This window comes from Eriocheir sinensis, chromosome 20 (genome assembly GCF_024679095.1).
Source record: "Eriocheir sinensis breed Jianghai 21 chromosome 20, ASM2467909v1, whole genome shotgun sequence".
In the NCBI taxonomy this organism is placed as follows: Eukaryota; Metazoa; Arthropoda; class Malacostraca; order Decapoda; family Varunidae; genus Eriocheir; species Eriocheir sinensis.
In genome coordinates this window covers 13,557,477-13,580,512 of record NC_066528.1, presented here as the reverse complement: position 1 = coordinate 13,580,512, position 23,036 = coordinate 13,557,477, and the positions used below count along the sequence as shown (strand labels likewise).

Sequence of the window (23,036 nt, the reverse complement as noted above, 5' to 3'; positions counted from 1 at the left end):
GTCCATCAAATACGTTAGTATTGCACCAGAAAAAATCAAGAACATTCAATTTTTAGAATAATAACTTTTTTACACATGACTATTAACAACTTGTGTATTCATTTTTTCCCCTTAGCTTGGTGCCAAGAAGATGGGAGGACTTGGTGCCCAGCGCGTCAAAAAAGACTTCAGTGCAATAGAAAAAGAGGCAGCTCGCAATGACCAGCTAAAACAGGAGGCCAAGCAGTTGTCCAAAGAAGAGCAGCAACAGTCCGTAAGTATTGCCTGCTGCTTTGCTCGATACAGCTGACGCCAGTGCCCAGTGTCATCCCATATCTGAAGTCACTCTAATTTACGGTACTTACCTGTTTATTCCCTCTTATGAACCTCCCTCTTGGCCTATCATTGGGCTATCTTCCCCCTTAACGTCGGTATGCTTGAACGCTACCACCTCTCACATCAACTATTACCAAAAGCCAAAAAGGTAATCAATCGGGTTCTAAGGAGTGGTTTCTTTGATTCACGGTACAGAGGAAGAGTTAAACTAGCACCAGGGTCATTCAACTACCCCTGAAAATGCTCACAACTCCTACGAAAGCCTTGCCAAATATGTGAGCTTGGGGGCAGAAATGTTTAAGAATATGGCCCTAACCCCCATTACCTGCTTAGGGTGACATGTTATGGGATTGCTTGCTTGGAGTGTTCTGGCATCATTGTTTATATATATTTTCTTATAAGAAACATATTATTTTCAGTCCCTAGCTTACTGTGCTTATGGAGGTAAGGAATATGAACAAACTATTGGTCACTGAAGGAGCTGGACATGTTAAAGACTAGCCTAATTTAAATCTCCCCACTTAACCCGTCCGCTGTGATTGGCACAGATTTGGCCTTCACTGGTAGCCTGGTAACATATACTCCTAGGTCTTTCTCTGCCTCTGTGGTGGATAGTGGAGTGTTTCCCATGTGGTATTGGTATGCTGGATTTCCCCTCCCAAGGTGAATGACTTTACATTTTTCTTCATTGAATTGTAGCAGCCACTTTTTGTTCCATTCCTGTAGCTTGGTGAGGTCTTCTTGTAGGAAATCTGCAGTCAAGTGGTTAATAGTGTTAGTTATGGAAAACAGGAATCCTAAAACTATGCAATGATCTTCGTTTTCTTGACCCATAATTCATGTCTTCCTCTCGCTACAGTTACAGAGTCTGGAGCGAGCCTACGAGGACATGAGCCTAGCTGGGAAGCGCGAGGAGGAGAGGATGAAGAGAACTGACCCCAAGAAGGCACAGCAGGCGGAGAGGCTGGGCATGGGGCTGGGCATACGGAGGTGAGTTTGGGAGGCTAACTAACACTTGTCTAGGGGACACAGTAGGCAGAGAGCAGCGGTGTCAGATTATCGCATTCACCACATTGTATTTACCGTTTTTTGACACTTAACTCTTGCAAAAAAGACATCAATAATTAACCATTTCAACGAGAACTATAAATGAATCTAGTTATTGGGGTGGAAGAGACAGTTTTTTGGGGTCGGAAGTCGGCAAACATAAGAGGCTGAGTATGACAGTCTGGCAAAGCTGGCAGAGAGACTGGGCATGGGACAAGGCATATGGAGGTGAGGTGAGGAGGCTGACTAACACTATCTAGGGTGCACAGCAGACAGAAAGGCCGGGCATAGGACGAGGCATTTGAAGGTGAGGTGGGAGGCTGACTAACACTATTTAGGGTGCACAGCAGACAGAGAGGCTGGGCATAGGACGAGGCATTTGAAGGTGAGGTGGGAGGCTTACCAACGCTACCTATCTATCTCTATTCGTCTCTGGCTATCTATCTCGCTGTCTATGTTCTGGCTAGCGATCTAATTGCCTATTTATCTCTGTGTTTGTGTGTGGGTGTGGGTCTATTTATCCCTGGCTATCTATCTTTCTATGACTATCTATGATGGTCACATTTTTTTTAGTCTTTCCCTCTCCTCCTCCTTTTCTATGCTAAGTCTTGCCTCAGTCATTAGAAGGAGACAGCAGTGGGACATGTTTATATTTTTTGTCAACTCTGGAGTGGGCAATAGACCCTAGTTTCTGAAGTTTGGTTGGCGGTGTGGAAGAAAGCAGTGGTTAGTGACTGAATAAGGATGGAAAGGAGAGTCTCTGTTTGCAGGGTTGCCTCTTATGACATGGGAGAGCTGAAGGGTACTAATCAATATTTTTTCCATTAACAAGTCCATGTATGTTTAAAGGGACCACTATATTTAGGTACCATTACTGAAAGTCTCACTCCCTTATGTGACTGTCTAGCTGATGTGCTATAAAGTTGTAACGCTTGTATGGCTTTAGCAGAAGAGGACGACCTGGGAAGTGTGATGTTGAATGCGGGAAGTAATGTTTGTATCCCTTACGTTGCTTCTCTTCCTCCCCAGTGGCACCTCTCAGAGTAATGTTTATGCCTCTTAACTTTACTCCTGTCCCTCGGTGATGCTTCTCAGAGTCGTTCGGAGAGATGAAGACAGAGTGAAAGTAATTCTCTATTCCTAACTTTGCTCCTCTTCCCCCCCCCCCATTCCCCCCAGTGGCACTTATCACAGTAATGTTTACGAGTATATCTCTAACTTTACTCCTGTCCCTCATTGGTGCTTCTCAGAGTCGTTCGGAGAGATGAAGACAGTAAAGTGATGCTGAATTGTGAAAGTAATGTCTCTATCCTTAACTTTGCTCCCCCCCCCCCCCCCCCCCCAGTAGCACTTCTTGCGGGAATGTTTATATCTTTAATTTCACTCGTGTCCCCAGTGGTGCTGTTCACAGTTGTTCGGAGAGAAGACAGAGCAATGTGACGCTGAATTGTGAAAGTAATGTCTCTATCCCTAACCTTGCTCCTCTTCCCCTCTCTCATTGTTTCCTCTTCCCCCTTCTCAATGTTGTGGTGTATGTGGAAAGCAATGTTTATACTCTAACTTTTCTTCTCTTCCCCCCAGTGGCTATCTTTGTACTTTGCTCCTCTTCCCCCCTCTCATAGTTTCCTCTTCCCCTCTCTCAATGTTGTGTATGTGGTAAGTAATGTTTATACTCTAACTTTTCTTCTCTTCCCCCAGTGGCGCGTCTCACAGTATGTTCGGGGAGATGAAAACGATTAACCAGGAGAGCCCCTCAGGTGTGAAGTCGTCCACCCTGGGCAACAACAACACCACCAGCTTCAGGGACGAGGAGATTGAGGACGACTTTGAGACTATCATTAGGTTTTCCTCGGGCCCCCCAAAGTAAGGACTGGCTTGCTTAGGGTGTTTTTGACCTTGTTGTTGAAATGCTCGTTGGAGGTGTTGCCGTTTTCTTGTTTTGTTTTTGCTTCTGTATCATATTGGGTCAACTTTTTTTTACTTATTTTGTCTTTTGAATTCCAACTTTTACTGGAGATTCTTTAAAGTGATGCAGTTTTGTTTTCATTTGATCGTGTAAAGAAACGTATTGTCTTATTCATTTTTTTATTTCTGTTTGTCTTATTTTGTTCTGTTTTTCATTTTTTCTTTTTTCTTTTCCGAGTGCTGCAGTTTTGTTTTCTTTTGTTTGTGTGTTAAAAAACGTTTCTCATTTTATTCATTTTTTATTTCTATGTGTCTGATTTTGTTCTGTTTTCCATTTTTTCTTTTTTCTGTTCCGAGTTCCAACTTCCACTGGGCACCGTGTTCGAGGTTTTGGTTTTCACGAATAATTAGCAAGAGAGCGAGATCAGAAATACTTTAGTGACTATTTTATTTTTCACAGTTTTTGATTATGATTTGGAGGAGTTTGCTTGAGACCCATGACCTTAGAATGCATGCCCTTGTGTTCCTCTGCCTGTTGTGTGTGTCACTTTACATGGACGTTGCTCCTATGATGCAGAAGGTTGAGGTTTGGAATTGAATACCGCCTCAACTATTTTTCCATTTCACTTTTGTCAAATTAAATGTCCCCTTAACTATTTTCTCTCATAGCAACCTTGTCAAATTAGCTAGTTTTCCATGGCAGCCTTGTCAAATTAAGTCCCCTCAACTATTTTTCTTTAGCATCCTTGTCAAATCACCTGTTTTCGTCATAGCACCCTTGCCAATTTAAATGTCTCCAAGTATTTTTCCATTGCACCTTTGTCAAATCAACCTAGTTTTCCATGGCACCCTTGTCAAATCAACTAGTTTTCCATTGCACCTTTGCCAAATCAACCTAGTTTTCCATGGCACCCTTGTCAAATCAACTAGTTTTCCATTGCACCTTTGCCAAATCAACCTAGTTTTCCATGACACCCTTGTCAAATCAACCTAGTTTTCCATGACACCCTTGTCAAATCAACCTAGTTTTCCATGACACCCTTGTCAAATCAACCTAGTTTTCCATGACACCCTTGTCAAATCAACTAGTTTTTCATGACACCCTTGTCAAATCAACTAGTTTTTCATAGCTTCTTCATCAAATTGAATACCCCATCAACTATTTTTCCATTGAACCTTTGTCAAATTGGTCAAATAGCCCATTTCAACTCCCTGCCTGGACTCGGGGAAACGGGGGTTGTTATGATTATGTAATTTTAAAGTTTAGTAATATGCCAGTTATATATAATAATTAATTAGATACTGGTTCATATTTTTCTAGTGAGGTAACTGATTTTTTGCAGTTACAAGTGCGTGAAGTATATTGACCACTTAACAAGAACAATAACTTAGTGTGGCTGCCAGTATTTCTTCAGCCCTGTAACGTCCCTCCTGCTTAGTGAATTATTTTTGCACCTTGGCACCAGTATTTGTAGGCTAGGAATGGCTCTGCACTGCTGTTGGGTTTCCTCTGTAGCACATTGTAAGGCAGTTGTTGTTTGGACTTGGGAGACATTCTGATTCTTAAGAGGAAAATATGATAAAAAGGGGAAAAGAATCCATTTTTTATATAGTTTCTTAGTTTTGGACAAAAAATGTATTATTTGTCAAACACAAGAGTGGATTTTTTCTTAAAAGTTAATTTGCCATGTATCCATATATTCTTTGATTTCCGTTCTCTGATGCAAGTGTTGCAGGTGGCCATTAAATTTTTTTAAGTTTGTGTTCTCTATAATATCACCTTGAAATTACTTTAATATCATAAATGATCTAAACTAGGCCTACATAGACATTTATATCTGTGTTAATCACTTTCCCTTACATGGGTTTATGTCTCCTACTGAATGATTAAGAACATATTAACTAAAGAGGTAAAGTTGGGGGCATAGCTATGCGTGACCTCGGCGCTCGTTTCTATGGCATTGACCCTTGAGCCTGTGGTGGGAAGAGCCCATTACTCTGTGACACACAGCCAGTGTGACATCTGGGTTACCACAGTTTACCTTCCCCAGGTGTTCCCAGGTATCCATTTATTGACCAGCCCGAAAGGGAGGATGAAGAGCTGGGTGAGTTGCATACCAGTTGCCCGGGCCGGGACTCGAACCCTGGCCCACAGATTTGTAGCTTGGCATGCTAATCACTGCACCATGGAGGTGTGAGTAACTAATGAATGTCAAGTATCCTACTGCTGTATCATACATATTTACTAATCTTCATTTACATGTACAAAGGATATTGCTCTTCATTTGCAAAAGATGATTACCACAGATATTAAAGTATGGAATTTTAATTAAGCCAGATTATGATTATTTGTTTTAGTTAGTTGTCTTTATTCCTTTGGTCCTTTATTTAAAGTCTGTGCCCTTCAGCTCTTCCTGTTGCACTGTGTTTAACGACAATATTTTCTTGACGGAGGAGCTGTTCTATGGAGTAGAAATAAAGAAAATTTAGTAGTCACCCGTGATGGCCATCAGAGGACAAAAATCAAAATATATAAGTACCTAGCAACTGGATAACTGGGTTAAAAAGATTCTTGTTCTGATGTGGGGAAAATATCCTCAGCATGAAAACTGAGTCACTATTTGTTGAGTTTGATGTAAGGTAAGTTTTACATAAACAAAATTCACGGGTACATGAACTCTTGGTATTTAATTCAAGTAAATGAAGTACAGACTATAATGAAGTCCTTGTAAATGTAAAGGAACCACAATATTTAGATGCCATTACTGAAAAGGAGACTCCCTGATGTGATCTTACTGACACTGCTGTATGAACATTAAACCACCTGTGTGGCATAAACAGGAGAGGTTGACCAGAAATCAGTTAGAAAGGCAAACTCACCAGTAGAAGGTCCTTTGCTGAATTCATACTGGTTATCTTAAAGAAGGGTGGAATTTGATAGATGCTGGTTATGTATAAGCATACGTCCAGCAGGAAGAAAAGATAAATATTGAAAAGGCAGAGGTGAAAGAGTTAGACCAGGCAATATGTCAGAGTAGCTATGCAGTTCTTAAGAACAATAGAAGGAGCTCCTGGTCCATAAGCCTTCTGAGGGTTCTGGTCAGCAAGGGCTTTGAAATCATTATTAAGAACTCCAATATCAGGCATGGTGGAGTCAGAGGGGAGATGAGTAAAAGATATATGCCCTGAATCACCCAAATTGAAATTTTCAGAGGAGCTGAGCAGAGAGTTCAGCTTTGAGGGCATCAGGGTTGAGGAGAGATGAGGAAGATGAAGTAAAACTGTTTGAGATATGTTTGGCCAAGTGTCAGAAATCTATAAGAACTAGATTTACCTACATTTGTACTTTTTCTAATGATGAAAGTGTGCCTTTTAGTAAATTGAAGATGAGATTAGGTCTGAGCAGAAATGAAGAGCATGATTAGCGGGAACTTGGAGACTCGTGTACCTTTTATGAGCTGCCTTTAAATCCTTTTATAAGCCCTACACTTGATATGGCCTGCCCCAAGTCCATTTCTTATCTTTGACAGTCATTAACCCTGTAGCAGCGACGGGCCAAATTTATGGCTTTACTGTGTAGCAGCGACGGGCCAAATTTGTGCCATGATATAAACCCCCCAAAATAGATGATACATAATCTGATCGCAAATGCTTTGATATATATTATGAAATGGTTTGTGTGAGGAGTGATTTTTTCTCATTTTTCTCGCTTGGAGGGACCATTAACCCTCTCGCGCACAGTAAGTTTCCAGTAAGTTTCTCTTCCACTCACCATGCATCTCTCAGGCCCGACCAGCCTTTTTTTGCCGCCGCGAAACTCTATTTTCCAGTACGTATTTTACCATCACAGATATATCGTACCCCAATAAATTTGGTATCATTGGCTTCATAAAGACTTATACTAGAACATGCGCAAATAAAAATAGAGGAAAAAATATACATAAACAATAGAAACTCGTTTCAAGTCTCCGTATAGAGTATTGTAGACAATAAATCCTAAGTACCAACTCTTCCCCACTTGCTATCTTGAAATTTTGTGGGCCAACTTTTTTAGCTGAATATATGTTTCAAAGCAGAATTTAGTGAGAATTCTTATGGTATTCTCAAAATCTTCATACGCCTATCAGTTCCTGAGTTACACCAAGAAAACTGTATTTTTTCCTCTCCCGTCAGAGTAGGCTAACAATTAAAAATCGCTCCACGCTCCTCATTTACGCTCCTTAGAAAGGATGCATATGTTATCATTAAGAAACTTATCCCAACAAATGACGCTCCAAATTTGACGCACTTCCACTGAAAACTTAATTTTTAATCAATTTTTTAACTTTTATGACGCTTGTCGCGTCATCGTGCGCCAGGACCTTTTACCTTCGATGACGCGAAACACGTCATCGTGCGCGAGAGGGTTAAGAAACATGATCCCCGCTGCTACTGGGTTAAAATATCTTCAACCTTTGTCTGTTTTCTTAACCATGATGTTCACTTCACTTCCTGCAGTTTTCTTTCCAATTCTCTTTGTGTACTTTGAAGCTTTCTCTCTTGAATATTTTGTGAGACCAAGTTTCTGAAATGCATAGTGTGACTGGCAGGATATGTATCATCGTCATCATTTCCTGTGGCTGCCCAGACTGAGAACTACACTAATGTATGTCTTGATATGAGAGAGAGAGAGAGAGAGAGAGAGAGAGAGAGAGAGAGAGAGAGAGAGAGAGAGAGAGAGAGAGAAATAATAGAAGGAGGGAGGAAGATAAAACAGGAGAATAATGTAAGTGTACTAAAATTGCAATACAGAGTCAAACTTGTGAAAGGAACAATAGGAACTGAATAGTAACCCGGTAGCAGCGAGGATCACGTTCCTTAATGGTCCCTCGAAGCGTGAAAAATGAGAAAAAATCACCCCCCACACAAGCCATTTCATAATACATATCAAAGCATTTGTGATCAGATTATGTATCATCTATTTTCGGGGGTTTATATCAAGGCATAAATCTGGCCTGTCGCTGCTACCGGGTTAAAATTGTTTATCATGATAAGACCAGGATAGGAGAGACTTAGCAAGATAAGGATGGAGAGGAGAACATGAGAGAAAGAGGCATCAGACGTTGAGGAAGAGAATAGGGAAAGTAAAAAGAAGAAGAAATGGGAGTAATACATTTAGACAAGAGAAAGACGGATGAAGATGATGAATGATAGGTATAGGGAATATGAATATTGATAATCTTGAACTATCCCTTAACCCGTTCACTACGATTAGCACGGATTTGGCCTTCACTGGTAGCCTGGTAACATATACTCCCAGGTCTTTCTCTGCCTCTGTGGTGGATAGTGGAGTGTTTCCCATGTGGTATTGGTATGCTGGATTTCCCCTCCCAAGGTGCATGACTTTACATTTTTCTTCATTGAATTGTAGCAGCCACTTTTTGTTCCATTCCTGTAGCTTGGTGATGTCTTCTTGTGGGAAATCTGCACTCAAGGGATTAATAAAAAAGAAGAGAGGAAGGGACATTATAAGGCAACATATACTGATGGTTAAAAGATAGAAAAAAAATTAAGTTAGTAAATTAACGACTGAAAATGGTAATTAATCTTTTAAAAATGACTGTTTTCACTATACTGATTCTCTACTATAGATAAATATATGTGCCAGTAGCAATATATCAGTACTCTTGATCATCCTTATTCTATACAAATCCCTTATGCAAGAGTTAACCAGCATCATCATTCTTTTATCCCATCCGCTGGTAAACTCTAGATCAGCCTTCCTTCGTCTGTATATCCTCCTTTCTATGATTTGAACGCTTCTAAGAGGATCATCCTTATTCTATACAAATCCTTTATGCAAGAGTTAACCAGCATCATCATTCTTTTATCCCATCCGCTGGTAAACTCTTGATCAGCCTTCCTTCGTCTGTATATCCTCCTTTCTATGATTTGAACGCTTCTAAGAGGATCATCCTTATTCTATACAAATCCCTTATGCAAGAGTTAACCAGCATCTTCATTCTTTTATCCCTTCCGCTGGTAAACTCTAGATCAGCCTTCCTTCGTCTGTTTATCCTCCTTTCTATGATTTGAATGTTTCTAAGAGGATTATCTTTATTCTATACAAATCCCTTATGCAAGAGTTAACCAGCATCATTCTTTTATCCCTTCCGCTGGTAAACTCTAGATCAGCCTTCCTTCGTCTGTATATCCTTTCTATGATTTGAATGCTTCTTAGAGGAGAGTATCAAGACACCTCCACCTGAAACTGACCTCTCTTCTGGCGTCTCAATCTTTATTTCTTCTGTCAGACCAACGTAATACGAACTTTTTTATTTCTGTTTTTGTTTTTTGCCCTTGATTGCCTCCCTTGCTGTAGAAAATAAACATAATATTCTTAGACTTACCCGAATCTTTACAACCAGGTACCGGGACAGCCCCTTCGAAGACCAGGGTAACTTTGGGTTCTCAAGTGGCAAGGGTCCGGGGATCGACGACCTGCTCAACAACAAGCCTTCTCTCGCCTCCTCCTGGGATAACGAGTTTGACAAGACCAACAACTCCTCCTCCACCACCACATCCACGAACCTGAGCAACCTCTCCACCAGTAAAGGTAAGGACGGGGCAGTCTTGTGGGCGTGGGATAGGAAGCTTGAGGATGAAAGAAATGAGATGAATTGGAAAGTGCATTGAGATATAGTAGACGCTCCATTTCGTGAGTGAGTGGCCGTGGTGCTGAGCGGATGTGTGCTGCGTCCGGCCTCTTATTCTTTTTTGTTTTACTGAAATAGCACCCAGTGAGCTCTTTTTGTCGTCGTTTTTTTGCCTCCCTTGCTGCAAAAAAACGATATTGCTCAGTATGGAACGTGTGGTGTTCTCGCTTCTTATTGTTCAGAAGTTGTGGATAAGATGCAAATAAAATAGTAATGTAGACATATTGTTTTTAGAATTTCTGTTCTGCACTTAAACTTTTCATAATATTACGATTTTCAACTTTTTATAATTCTATGATTTTATACGAGGTCATTTTATTCAGTGCCATTATGCCATATGACCAGTGCAGTTGCGGCGCCATGATTTTAGCCCAATCAATCAATCACAACCCCGAAGCAAGTGATCAGAAAGCTCCCCTCAGTTTCAGCCTCGGCCAACTACAAGTACACCCCCGTCGAGGACAACCAGGCGCAGCAGAAGTTCGGCAATGCTAAGGCCATCTCGTCCGATATGTTCTTCCACGACCGAGACCCCAACAGTGAAGTCCGCTCCACCCTGTCCCGGTATGAAGGCTCGACCTCCATCTCCTCGGCAGAGCTCTTTGGGAACGGCCAGACTCAGAGACAGAACTACAGCGGTGGATCCCTGCAGGTAGTGTGAGAAAATGTTGTGTTATGTGATGTTTTTTGACTCTACTTTTATTTCTGCTTCTTCTTCTTCCTCATCTTCTTCTTCTTCTTCTTCTTCTTCTTCTTCTTCTTCTTCTACTCTTTCACTTGTTTTATGCTTCTTTTTCTTCCTCTTCTTTTTCTTCGTCTTCTTTTTCTGTTCTATTCTTTGACTATCCTTTTATGTTTCTTCTTCTTTGTCTTCTTCTTCTTCATCTCTTCTTATACTTTTGAAGAGGTGTGAGAGTTTCTTCATGCTCCTATTCTTCATTTTCACATACTCCCATTCCTTCCCTCTACCACCCTCCTCTGTCTTACATATTCTGACACTTCCCTTCCAAGTTACAAGTTCTTCATCTACTCTCAATGACCTGCAGTATAAGATATCAGTGCTGGCTAGACCTTATTGCATCATCCATAAGTGCCATCAGTTTGTAGCAGTCTGTATATTCCCTGCTTTTTGAGAACTAAAGAGGCAGTAGATAGGATGTATATTTCTTGATTTATGACTTGATTTATGGTAGCTCACAAGTTAATATTAAACGTTTCTTTGCATTTATAGTTGGAATGTTCCTTTGGTTGCTCGTTCAAGACTATTTTTTGTGTGGAATGTCTCATGCTATGTTTTTACTGCCTAATGGTTCACCTGCAAGGGATGGGTCACACCTTGTCAAGCAGCACAGTTCATAAATTTAGGGGCATTACATAGGTGGCATATGTTAAGTGAAGCTATGCACTGTACTGGCCCACTGTAAGAATGAGGAAATTGTACCTTTATTTACATTATTCTTTACTAATTTTCAAATGTCGAGAGGCAGGAAGCTTGTATAAGTTAGTAGCAGTCAGCTGAAAGAAAGGACAAAGTGAAACTACATCTGCACAGAGTTAATTGGGGTTTACTGGATGCTGGAGGGGTTGGGAGGTTGTTCAAGAGGTGGTCAAGTATGGACTTTGGTTTATCATCATTTATTCATAATTTGCATAAACGCTGACTTAAGCTGAACACCTGTCTTAGCCCGGCAGCAGCGGGGATCATGTTTCTTAATGGTCCCTCTATGTGAGAAAAATTTGAAAAAAATCATCCCTCACACAAACCATTTCATAATATATATATCAAAGCATTTGTGATCAGATTATTTATCATCTAATTTTGAGGGGGTTATTTCATGGCACAAATTTGGCCTGTTGCTGCTACATGGTTAAGCCACAAATTTGGCCCGTCGCTGCTACATGGTTTAGCCAAAAATTTGGCCCGTTGCTGCTACCGGGTTAAATATTCTCACACTTCCCTTCCAAATTATAAGTTCTTTTTGGTTTACTTTTAATGTCCTGTGATGTAAGATTTTGGTGTTGGCTAGAGCTTCACCTCAAAGTATATGGTCATCCAAAAGGTTGAATATACACACATCAGTTATGTTTACTCCCATTTTAGGATAGTGTTCTCTTTAGAGCCAAGGTTAATTGACTCATATAGTAATCCAACATGCTTGAATATATACACAATTTATCAGTCATGTTTGCTCCCATTTCAGCATAGTGTTCTCTTTAAAGCCAAGGATAAGTATTGCTGGGTGCAGTAGAGCCAGGGGAGGAGTCTTGTAAGGGACGTATAGCCAGCCAGGGAGTGTAAAGTGAGAGGTGTGGGAATCAGTGCTCGGTGTAGGCTGGGAAATGTGTTACAACAAAGGTGATATTCTCCATTCCAAACTACACTCATAATCATAGGAAAGAACATAAGCAAATAAAGAGTACAGTGAAGTTAGTACACAGCGCAGGATGCAAAAGATGTAGGAACTAGTAGGAAATAGTGCTTGTTGTAGGGTTGGGAATTGTGAGACGACACAATATTTTTCACTCCAAACTAAACTCATAAGAAAGAATATGAGCAAATAAAGAGTACAGTGATGTTAGTACACAGCGCAGGATGCAAAAGATGTAGGAAATAATAGGAAATAGTGCTTGGTATAGGGTTGGGAATTGCAAGACGACACGATATTTTTCACTCCAAACTACACTCTTAAGAAAGAACATAAGCATATAAAGAGTACAGTGACGTTAGTACTCAACGCAGGATGCAAAAGATGTAGGAACTAGTGGGAAATAGTGCTTGGTGTAGGGTTGGGAATTGCAAGACGACACAATATTTTTCACTCCAAACAACACTCATAAGAAAGAACATGAGAATATAAAGAGTACAGTGACGTTAGTACACAGCGCAGGATGCAAAAGATGTAGGAAATAATAGGAAATAGTGCTTGGTGTAGGGTTGGGAATTGCAAGACAACACAATATTTTTCACTCCAAACTACAGTTCCTATTTGCCAAACAATTTTACGGCGATGGTGAACTCTTAAAACACCACCACAAATTCGTACGGGAATTCGAAACCGTACTCATGAAAATAAACCTTAACATTCTCCTATATTGATTTTTGTATGTGTGGTTCCTATTTGCCGAACAATTTTGCAGCGGTGGTGAACTCTTAAAACGCCACTGCAAAATCGTACGGCAAATCGAAACCATACGTCTGAAAATAAACCATAAACCATACCATCAAGACACCTCTCCTCCCAAAATTGACCTCTCTTTTGGCCGCTCATTACTTTTGTCTTTGTGGGAACAGCGATTAGTGGGCTTTTTTCTACACCTATTTTTGTTGCCCTTGAGCTGTTTCTTTAGCTGTATATATAAAAAAAAAAAAATAAATAAATGCTCATAAGAAAGAACATGAGCAAATAAAGAGTACAGTGAAGTTAGTACATTCCATAGGATGCAAAAGATGTAGGAATGAGGGCTTGACATAGGCTGGGGAATGGTGTTACGATAGAGGTGATATTATCCATTCTAAACTACACTCATAGGAAAGAACATGAGCAAATAAAGAGTACAGTGAAGTTAGTACACCCCATAGGATGCAAAAAATGTAGGAATCAGGGCTTGACATAGGCTGGGGAATGGTGTTACAATAGAGGTGATATTATCCATTCTAAACTACACTCATAGGAAAGAACATGGGCAAATAAAGAGCACAAAAATGTTAGTACTCTGTTAGCTCAGGCCCTGTATACTATGACTTGGTGAATCCAGTGTAGGATGCAAAGGATACTAGTAAGACACCAGATATAGAGGCAGAGAAGAGTCGATGAAGGGACAACAGGCAAGCAAAGAGTGACCATCTGAAATTGACCTCTCTTTTATCGAGGAAGGGTCCCATTCTATACTAGTTAGATACCAGATTTAGAAGCAGAGGAGAGTTCATGAAGGGACAACAGGCAAGCAAAGAGTGACCATCTGAAATTGACCTCTCTTTTGGCCACTCTTCCCCACTTTCTCTCATAGGAGCAGTGATTAGTGGGCTTTTTGTTTATATTTTTTTCCCTTGAGCTGCTTCCTGTGCTGTAGAAAGAAGAGCACCCAAGCAAGAAGTGTGGAAATCAGCTTCACCCTGTGGCAAGCTATGACCCCAGCCCTTCCTTCTTCCTCATTCACCCTCCCTCCAGTGACCCCAGTCCATCCTCCTTCCCCTCCCCCAGGCCCCAGACTTGGACGAGGTGCGTGAGTCCGTGCGGCAAGGGGTGACCAAGGTGGCCGGTCGCCTGGGCAGCCTGGCAAACAACGTCATGTCCTCCCTTCAGGTACTGGAGTAGGGGAGCTGCAAGGCCACTATGCTTAAGTCACTGCTCCCATTAAGTCCCTGTCCAGGCTTGTACTAACATCTTCACGTGTCTTGTGTGTCTCGCTTGCACAGTGGTGGTGGTGGTGGTGGTGGTGAGTGGCAGGTAGTGGTGGTGGTGGCATGTTGAGGTGTTTGGTGGAGTGGAACAATGTCTGCAGTTTGTGTGAGAGGTAAATGTATTATATCCTTGATTCATGTATTTATATTTACTCTCTTGTTACCTGACATAAACCTGTAGGTTTCTAACTTATTAGTGATATATGGGTATGGTAGTAGTTTTCATGAGTATTCCTCGTGTTTTGTACCAAAAATAATTGTAGCAGCTGCTGTATACTCTGGGTCATATGATATGTAGTGTCAATATCAGAATGTCACCTTCAAGGTATATTGTTTCTAAATTTAGAGTAAGTTCAGCGAAACTATTATTGGGAAATAACTGAAGGAATGTTTCCAAGTCCTGCCACTTTCTTCACCATTCAAACTCTTCTGCATGAGGGTAGGAGCAGAGGCCAAAACACATTTCTTTGGTAATTTTGCTGTAGTAACAATCCCTCTCACTCATCTTTGAAAGGCACACTAGGTAACACAGCCTGTGGTGTGCGAGGTGTAGTTGGGTGCTGTGTCTGAGTGGCCTTCAGAGAAACTGAACACCGCAGATAAATAATCTTTCCCATCTTTAATATGAAGTGGCTCTTCACACACAGTATGAATATCATGGATTCAAAGCCATGTAAATAGTATGATTATTATTTATTTAGTGTTGGTTTTAAGAAATTCGTTTTCAGACAAGCCACAAAAAAATTAAGTAGTGATAGGTAACCTTTTCACACTCCTCATGTAAATCACTTGAGTAGTTAATGTCTTTAAGAACTTGTTCAAATGGACCGTATTGGCTATACAGGCAGCGCCACGCGTGGCCATTCACTGAACTGTCAAAACAGTACTTTCCATAGAACTCAAGTTATGTAGTAGAGTGCGTCCGAGGCTGCCTCCAGGATACAAGGCCTTGGTGCCGCCACCGCTCCGAGCCAACGACTGCACACACTTTACTCCTACCCGATTTCCTGACTCTACTATTTGGCATCGAGAAAAATTGAAATCGGGTAGGAGTGTAGTGTGTGCAATCATCGGCTTGGGCTGACGGCGGCATCATGGCCATGTATCCCTGAGACAGCCTCAGACGCACTCTAGTCTATAACTTGAACTCTATGAAAAATACAGATTAGAGTTGAGTGGCCACATGTGGCGCTGCCTGCATGGCCAATACGGTCCATTTATCAGTATTCATTCAAATAAGTTTAATTGGTGATCTCTAATCTTCATTTCAGTATCTTTTAACTAAATTAACACACTTAAACAGACAGTGTGGAGAGTACTGGTCTTTAAATGGTTGCGGCATCATATCTCTCAAATGTTTTATCGGCATTGTGTTGAGCCATGGTTTTGGGGCACGGCCGTGGTGGTGTGCTAGCCTTGCTGGGGTGTGTCCTGGGGGGCGCAGACTGAGACTAACCGTGTATAGCCCGAGACAAGCAAGACAATCCCCTTCATGTTGGCTTGATGTTTTATATCATTAAAAGAGATAAACACATGTTGTATTGAATTTTAAGCCATTCCTGAGGTCCATAATAGTGAGCACCTGATGTGTGAGTGTGTGTGTGTGTGTGTGTGTGTGTGTGTGTGTGTGTGTGTTCCTGGGCTTGAGGCTGATGACATCCACTTTATCTGCATGGCCATTTTTTTAGCCTGGTAGTCTTGCTTGTTTTCTGGTTTATTTTTTATTATCTTTCACATTCCCTTGATATTCTGTGACTGACACATCTTTATTTTATGGTACCGTTGTTAGTTTACTAATATCTCTATTTTACACTGTATTGCACTTGCTTCCCCTTAGCTGTTATTTTCCTCACCCATGAAACTGAAACACTGGAAGTTGCACGGCTTTATCATGTTTTGCTTTCATATATTTCTTCTGGTGCACCTGTGTGTTTTAAGTTCAATTATATTCCAGGTTATTTTCAGGGATTCTCAGCGTATCTTTATTCACATTACCAGAGAAGTAGTGTTAACCTGGTAGCTGCGGGGATCATGTTTGTTAAAGGCCTTCTAAGCGAGAAAAAGGAGAAAAAAATCATCACTCACGCAAACCATTTATTAAAACACATTAACGCATTTGTGATCAGTTTATGCATCATCTAATTTTTTTGGGGGGGTTATATCATGGCAAAAATTTGGCCCGTCGCTGGTACACGGTAAAGCCACAAATTTGGCCCGTCGCTGCTACACGGTAAAGCCACAAATTTGGCCCATCGCTGCTACACGGTAAAGCCACAAATTTGGCCCATCGCTGCTACACGGTAAAGCCACAAATTTGGCCCGTCGCTGGTACACGGTAAAGCCACAAATTTGGCCTGTCGCTGCTACTGGGTTAACATTATACTTCTGATAGTCATGCCAGATATAGTAAAACCTCTAGTGGGAAAATAATACTCGTTTCTTTTTAACATTGATTGCTACTTAGAATGTCCCCTGAGAAGCTGCACAGAAGACATCATTATGGCAATGCCTTGGACCCTTAGATTATTCACTGTCACTGGCTTGATTAACCTCGTGTGCTTAGTGAACACATGGTCATGAACTCCACCGTCAGCTGGCACCAATTTTACCCATCCAGCATATTTCCCTGGCTTGTCTCCGTGAAGGGAATAGCATAGTTTACATCTTTCCCTCTTATTTGCTGGAGTTGGGGACATGGACCCCCATGAACACAGGGGCTCAGGTGTACACAGCTGCAAGAGTCATACATCACGGCAGCCACTATAAATAAAATTCGCCTTTGCCACAAATGGACTGGTCATCTAAGAGGCCCCTCAAGAGCGCCCACTAGCCGTATAGGCAGCACAAAACAATAATAATGGGTGAGCTGGATAAATATGTAATAATCTGTTTTGACTAAATTGCTTGCACTGGTTCATGTTTTTCTTTCAGGCTGTTGTATGCTCTGCCACATACAGCCAGCAACACTATTAGCTCAGTACATCTTAAATCACTATTAGGCAAACAAGAAACTGCTATAAAATTTAACAGAATCTTGCTCTTTTTTTTCTTCTTTTTTTCCCCCCCCCCGTTTTGCCGTCAGCACCAGTAGGCTTTTTTGGTGGGGCGTGGTGGATGGCCCCAATCTGTTATGGCACAGGCAAGTGCTTTTAGTGGTGCCATCTTGCTTGGTGATGGTGACTTAGTTGGTTGATGTGTGGTATTTTGCTGAGGGTGGAGTGTTTCTTTGTGAGGAATTACTATCTGTTCTAATTCTGTACAGAAGTATCTCTTGTGATAAGGGAAAGTGAAATATCTTTGGTGGTGAGTTTAACCCCTAAAGGACAGGGATGCTTTGATATTTTCCGGGATATTGCTCATTCTCCATTATAAATTTTTCAGCTCTGCCTGGCTCTGTAGATTTAATTTTAACTGCATTGCACTAATCCATCCTTCCTGTTTAATCTGCAATAAAACCAAAGTCTCAAGGTCAAGTGGTATTGTTGTGGTGAAGCGATGAAGTGGAGTAACTTTTCGCCCATGGCAGGCCCACGGTCAGAGTGTTGTGTGAGGTGGCGTGGCAGGCAGGTTTGGCGAGTTGATGACTGTGCCTACAAGCTCCATATTTTCCACATCCTCTTGAGAAGAATAGATGCATGAGATATTAAAGGCACATGCAACTGTTTCTTCTGTCAAGGGAAGACTGAAGACTGAGGGGGTGGATTGTGTTCTTGCCCGGGAAGCGCATTGACATACAAATCCCCGCGACAAGTTCAAATTACTCCCAGGAACGGCAGTCTGGAAAAACCTATCACCCGTCCTTTAGGGGTTAGAGGCAGTTTCAATGGATGGCTTAACATTATGGTTTTATATTATCTTTACTGTTTACTGTGCCCTTTGATTCCTCTCATATGTTCATATATTAATATGAAGGGCAACATGTAGATGTTATTTATTCTAAAGTGTAATATAAGCATGTATTATTATCTCTCAGTAAGAGAGAGAGAGAGAGAGAGAGAGAGAGAGAGAGAGAGAGAGAGAGAGAGAGTTAGTTAGTTAGTTAGTTAGTTAGTTATAGTTCATGGCATGCGTTGGTGTGTGTGTATCCTCGTGCATTTGTATGTAGTGTGCATGAGCGTATTTGTTACCCAGTGTGCACATCTTTGCCTGTGCATGTTTGGCTAGCCAGAGCTGAGTGTCCCCAGGGAAGCTGTTGTGTGTGCGAGGACAGAGTGAAGTGTAGTGCTTCGTTCACTAACTGCAATATTTTTTTTTCTTTGCTAGGATGATTACTAACTCGTGCAATTTCTTTCTGCTCTTCAGAGAAAATGATGACACGGTTAGACTAGTAAGTATATGCGTTCTTGACGTGCATGACGACTCACTCGCCTGGTGTGTGCCTCTGCACTGCATGCTGATTTTTTGCTTAAAATGATTATTTCAAGCATTGTGTTTACCAATTACACAATTTGCTGCATATGAAAATCATTTGATCTTCAGATTACCTCATTTACTCTTTTCCTAACTGGTTGTGTAAGTAACCCGGCGGCTGATGTTTTATGATTTTCTGACCGAAAACTAAGATTGTTTTCTAATTACAAACATACTTGATCAATTTTGTGCTATGCTGCCTTTTTGTGTGGGTTGGATGTTGTTCAGTCATCCAAAGAGGGCCGTCAAGATGATTACCAGCAGTAAATTATAATTATACATATTAATAGAGGGACAGGTTTTATTATTTTTGTAATATTGTAATTGATAAGAACTTCCTTTGTCTTGTAAACGTACTCAATCTAGGAAATGATTACCAGCCGGAGTTCAGGTAGTAGTGGAGGCGGTGGGTGAGTGAAGCGACGAGTCCCCGGGCGTATGCTCCCCGCTAGTTAGTTGTTTGTCCAAGTAGAATGGCTTGCCACGTGTTTCTGGATAATCATTCCGGCATCTGGAAGAGTAAACACAAATCTAATTTTGATATAGTTTAAAATTTCTTGCACCAGCTTTGCTCAAGACACAGAGGGCCTCTTTTCCATATTAGAATTCAAAGTGTGAACAGTGGAAATTGAAACTAATAATGAAGTTTTTACACTGGCAAAAAATGGAAATATGTGGTTATTAAGTCAAAGTTTCCTATGCTTTGATCATCCAATCTAAAAATGCCTCATCACTTCTGCAGTAGTTAACCCGTCTGCTGCAGTTGGCACGGATTTGGCTTTCACTGGTAGCCTGGTAACATATACTCCCAGGTCTTTCTCTGCCTCTGTTGTGGATAGTGGAGTGTTTCCCATGTGGTATTGGTATGCTCCCAAGGTGCAGGACTATACATTTTTCTTCACTGAATTGTAGCAGCCACTTTTTGTTCCATTCCGGTAGCTTGGTGATGTCTTCTTGTAGGAAATCCGCAGCCAAGGGGAATAAGCTTCAGTGATTACAGACTTGCAGGGTAGTGGATATTTTGTTTTCTGAATTCAAGAACAGAACGTGTTGCAAAGCGAGTTCTGAGACTTAAGTAAACGTAGCTCATGTCAACCTATTTAGTTTGTTGGATGCATGCCTCCGAAGACCACCTCAAGGTAAAGTAAAGCTTCTGTTCCTACTCAAAATAATCTTAAAATTCTCCTACAATATATTTTACTCTTTATTTCAGCTTCCCCTTCTTGTTCATTTCACTGCAGTAAAGAAGAATTGATGTTTTGAAATGCACTTGACCCTTGATTTCTCAGGTATCAGAATTCCCAGGCAAAATCTGGGCTCCAGCAAATTGAGGGGCGGGTGTATTTTACGTTTGAATTGTCACATCTTTGCACTTGATTTGGATATGAATGGGATCCTCTTTGGGCTAATCTCTGCTCCATATCAATTATCATGCATTTGGTTGATTATTTCACTATTATTTTTCAATGCACTTCCCCAGTTTGTTAAATTTTCAGGAAAGCAAAAAATTATGTGCACAGTGTTGTTCTGTAATGTCTTTGTCACTTCATCTGTACGGCTTACACCTTCTTGAGGGGAGAGTAAACACACCTTTCAAGCTAAACATGACCATTCTTTTGGGCATCCTCTTTCTCCGCTTTGTGTAGCAGCGTACAGGAGGGCCTTTTTTATTTTGTTTTTCCTTTGGCCGGCTTCCTCTGCTGTCAAAAAAGAAGAAACTACTTACAGACATTCTAGTGATGGGTTGATACCGATTCTCATCACGTGTCCAAACCATTTCAATGCACCACGCTTCACCCACTCCACACTCCGCTCCTTTCACTGTCGCACCCATACCAAACCGCTCATACACGCTTTCATTATTTTCTCCATCCCATTCTGACACACCACATGCACATCTTATATAACTCATAATGATGTGCATACAAAAATAGATTTCTAAATGAATATATACAGAAATGCTGGAAAGTAAACAGTTTTGTAATAATTTGTAGTATTGAGGATCTCATGGATTATACAAACACATGGAATTTCAAAGTAAGGAAAGCTTTCATTTACGTTTATATGTATTAATTTATGCTTTTGTGTCGCAGTAGAGAATTGTTCAAGTGCCGCATACTTCCATTCGCCAATAGGGCTTGATAGTTATGATGGATACATACATACATACAAACACACACATACAGGTTTTATTTCTCATAAGTAACAATCACCTTTCTCCCTTTTTTTTTTTTTTTTTTTATTTATTTATTTATTTATTTTTTTTTGTTGCTATGTGAACTAATTTGTTGTTCTTCCTCCCTCCAGGACCGCTACCTCTAACGCCCTTGGACCATGCAGTGATGTGGGGATGTGGCGCCTCTTCCTCTCATCACCTGTTTCATTCCTTCATTATTAGTTGTCTTAGAGAGAAAAAAAAATCTGAGTATATTATCCAAAGAGAATCACAGCACCTGACTGAAATTATTTTATTGTTTTCTCCGTACTTAAGAAATTTACCGATATACAAGCTTTCCGTATCACTGCTTTTCTCTGTTTTGTCTACCGTTGTTTTGTTGTGATATAGCACACATCTGAGTTTACTATTTATAGTGCAGTTGAGGATTTGTATTATATATTTTATTTGATTTTTATTTCCTTTAATCCTTGTTGTTAGTGTTTGTACAGAGGATTATGACTGTAGGTAAGACTGTTAGGTATTTATATCCGGGGGAGGGGGAGGAAGATAAATTACCAAGGGGAGAAAGAGAGTAAACTGTTGATGGCTTTAAGCACTTACCACTTTCCTGGTGATGAGGTCTGGTCTTGTGTGTGGCAGAGGGTCGTGGCTCTTTGATGCAGAGGAGGCACTGGAGTGGATGCATTGATATTACCAGCATCATGGACCTAGGCTCAGGGTTTACATCTGGACATATTAACTTAGCCTACCTGCCATCCTTCGCTTACTAGCCGTCAGGGAACACAGCAATCGCCTCTGTGTTCTCTGGTGTCTATTGGGTGGCCAGTGATGTCAGTCTTGGAGCTTTCATTTATCACCGTCATGCATTTCCCATTGTCGATGTTAGACATTTTATAATTTCCCGAAGTCTTTGTATCAATCAGAGTTTTCTCCGCTCACCCCTCAGCGTGTAGGGCCGTGATTGTCAAATGCCTTTATTTTTTTAGACTGAAAATTAAAGTTTGAAGGGCGTCAGTATTTTATGTAGTGTTTCATTTGGCGTGTGATGAGTTAATGGGATGTAAATATTGGCCTTTGCTTAAACATTGAAATTTGATTTATTATGAGTATGTGTACAGTTATAAGTCTTTCATGTTTTCCATTCCTGTGGTTGATGAGTAATGAGCCTTAGCAGCTTGCACCTCTGGGCCAGACAGACTGTGTGAATCATTCCTTGGTGGCCAGCAGCACACAGCCTCCTGGCCCAGCATGTGTGTGTTGAGAGGCAGCCCTTGCAGCGCCTCGGAGAAAGAAGTGTTTCTACGTTAAGGATGGTATTAACCTACTTGTTACTTTGCCTTTATATTAATTGAAAATTGGAAAGGGTTATACTGATCAAAATTCTGTGCCATCTCTATAAAGTTTGTACGTTGAGGATATAATGTTTTTAGTCAAGCTCATTTTAGTATTAGTCATTTTCCGGTATTTATCTGGTAATCAGAGGGATTGGGAATAAAAGGAAATTTTGATGAGTTCCCTTTGATTTTCACATGCAAACCAGTGTGTCTGGAATGTGAAGAAATATAACACAGCTTATAAGTGTGAGAGTGGGATTAAATCCTTGGTCAAGCAAAAACAATGTGTTTTGGTCTGATTTTTGTGCTGCAGCCACAGCTGTTTGCCTGACAGAGTATGTACTAATGCTAATTGAGTTGTAAACTCGCTTATTGGCAAAATGGAGCACGTTACAATAGTTAAAGCCTCTGTGGTCCCTCCACGGTATACTGGTTAGCATGCTTGGCTATAAATGCAGGCCTGGACTTGCTCCCAGCTCAGGGCAGCTGGTGTGCAGCCCAGCCGGCTGTTCATCCTTCCATTTGGGCAGGTCCGTAAATAGATACCTGGAGAAACCTGGGGAAGGAAAACAGTAATCACTTTCCATGCATGTGTCTCAGGATAATGGGTTCTTTCCCACCACACATCCAGTGGCCAGTGAAATGGAGATGAGCACCAAGACTACATGCAGCTTAGTGTTTGCTGCCAACTTTCCCTCTAGCTTTACTTCTGTTGGGAACTGACTATCTTGGTCAAGGTTCAGACTAAA

At 41.0% G+C, this 23,036-nt stretch overlaps 1 protein-coding gene and 2 long non-coding RNA genes across 6 annotated transcripts in view; 2 read left to right on the top strand and 1 right to left on the bottom strand.

Annotated features, from left to right (window-relative positions):
- LOC127001200 (ADP-ribosylation factor GTPase-activating protein 2-like) overlaps nt 1-22,461 on the top strand; it is a 40,681-nt gene extending 18,220 nt beyond the window's left edge. For 3 of the 4 annotated variants that reach the window (XM_050865423.1, XM_050865422.1, XM_050865420.1), the window contains 7 exons: nt 116-253; nt 1,175-1,305; nt 3,061-3,225; nt 9,675-9,862; nt 10,385-10,614; nt 14,165-14,266; nt 21,082-22,461. In XM_050865423.1, the coding sequence (XP_050721380.1) occupies nt 116-253; nt 1,175-1,305; nt 3,061-3,225; nt 9,675-9,862; nt 10,385-10,614; nt 14,165-14,266; nt 21,082-21,096 (969 nt within the window). In that variant the 3' untranslated portion in view covers nt 21,097-22,461. Of the gene's footprint in view, nt 1-115; nt 254-1,174; nt 1,306-3,060; nt 3,226-9,674; nt 9,863-10,384; nt 10,615-14,164; nt 14,267-18,666; nt 18,692-21,081 lie in introns of all 4 variants that reach the window. The other variant, XM_050865421.1, reaches the window with a different exon arrangement.
- On the bottom strand, nt 3,416-4,304 carry LOC127001201 (uncharacterized). Its single transcript, XR_007754891.1, has 3 exons — nt 4,163-4,304; nt 4,117-4,130; nt 3,416-4,084 (listed from the first exon to the last, which is right to left on the bottom strand). It is a non-coding gene; the product is annotated as an uncharacterized LOC127001201 (long non-coding RNA).
- Nucleotides 4,188-5,029, top strand: LOC127001202 (uncharacterized). Its single transcript, XR_007754892.1, has 2 exons — nt 4,188-4,324; nt 4,388-5,029. It is a non-coding gene; the product is annotated as an uncharacterized LOC127001202 (long non-coding RNA).
- Nucleotides 22,462-23,036: the final 575 nt, after the last annotated feature.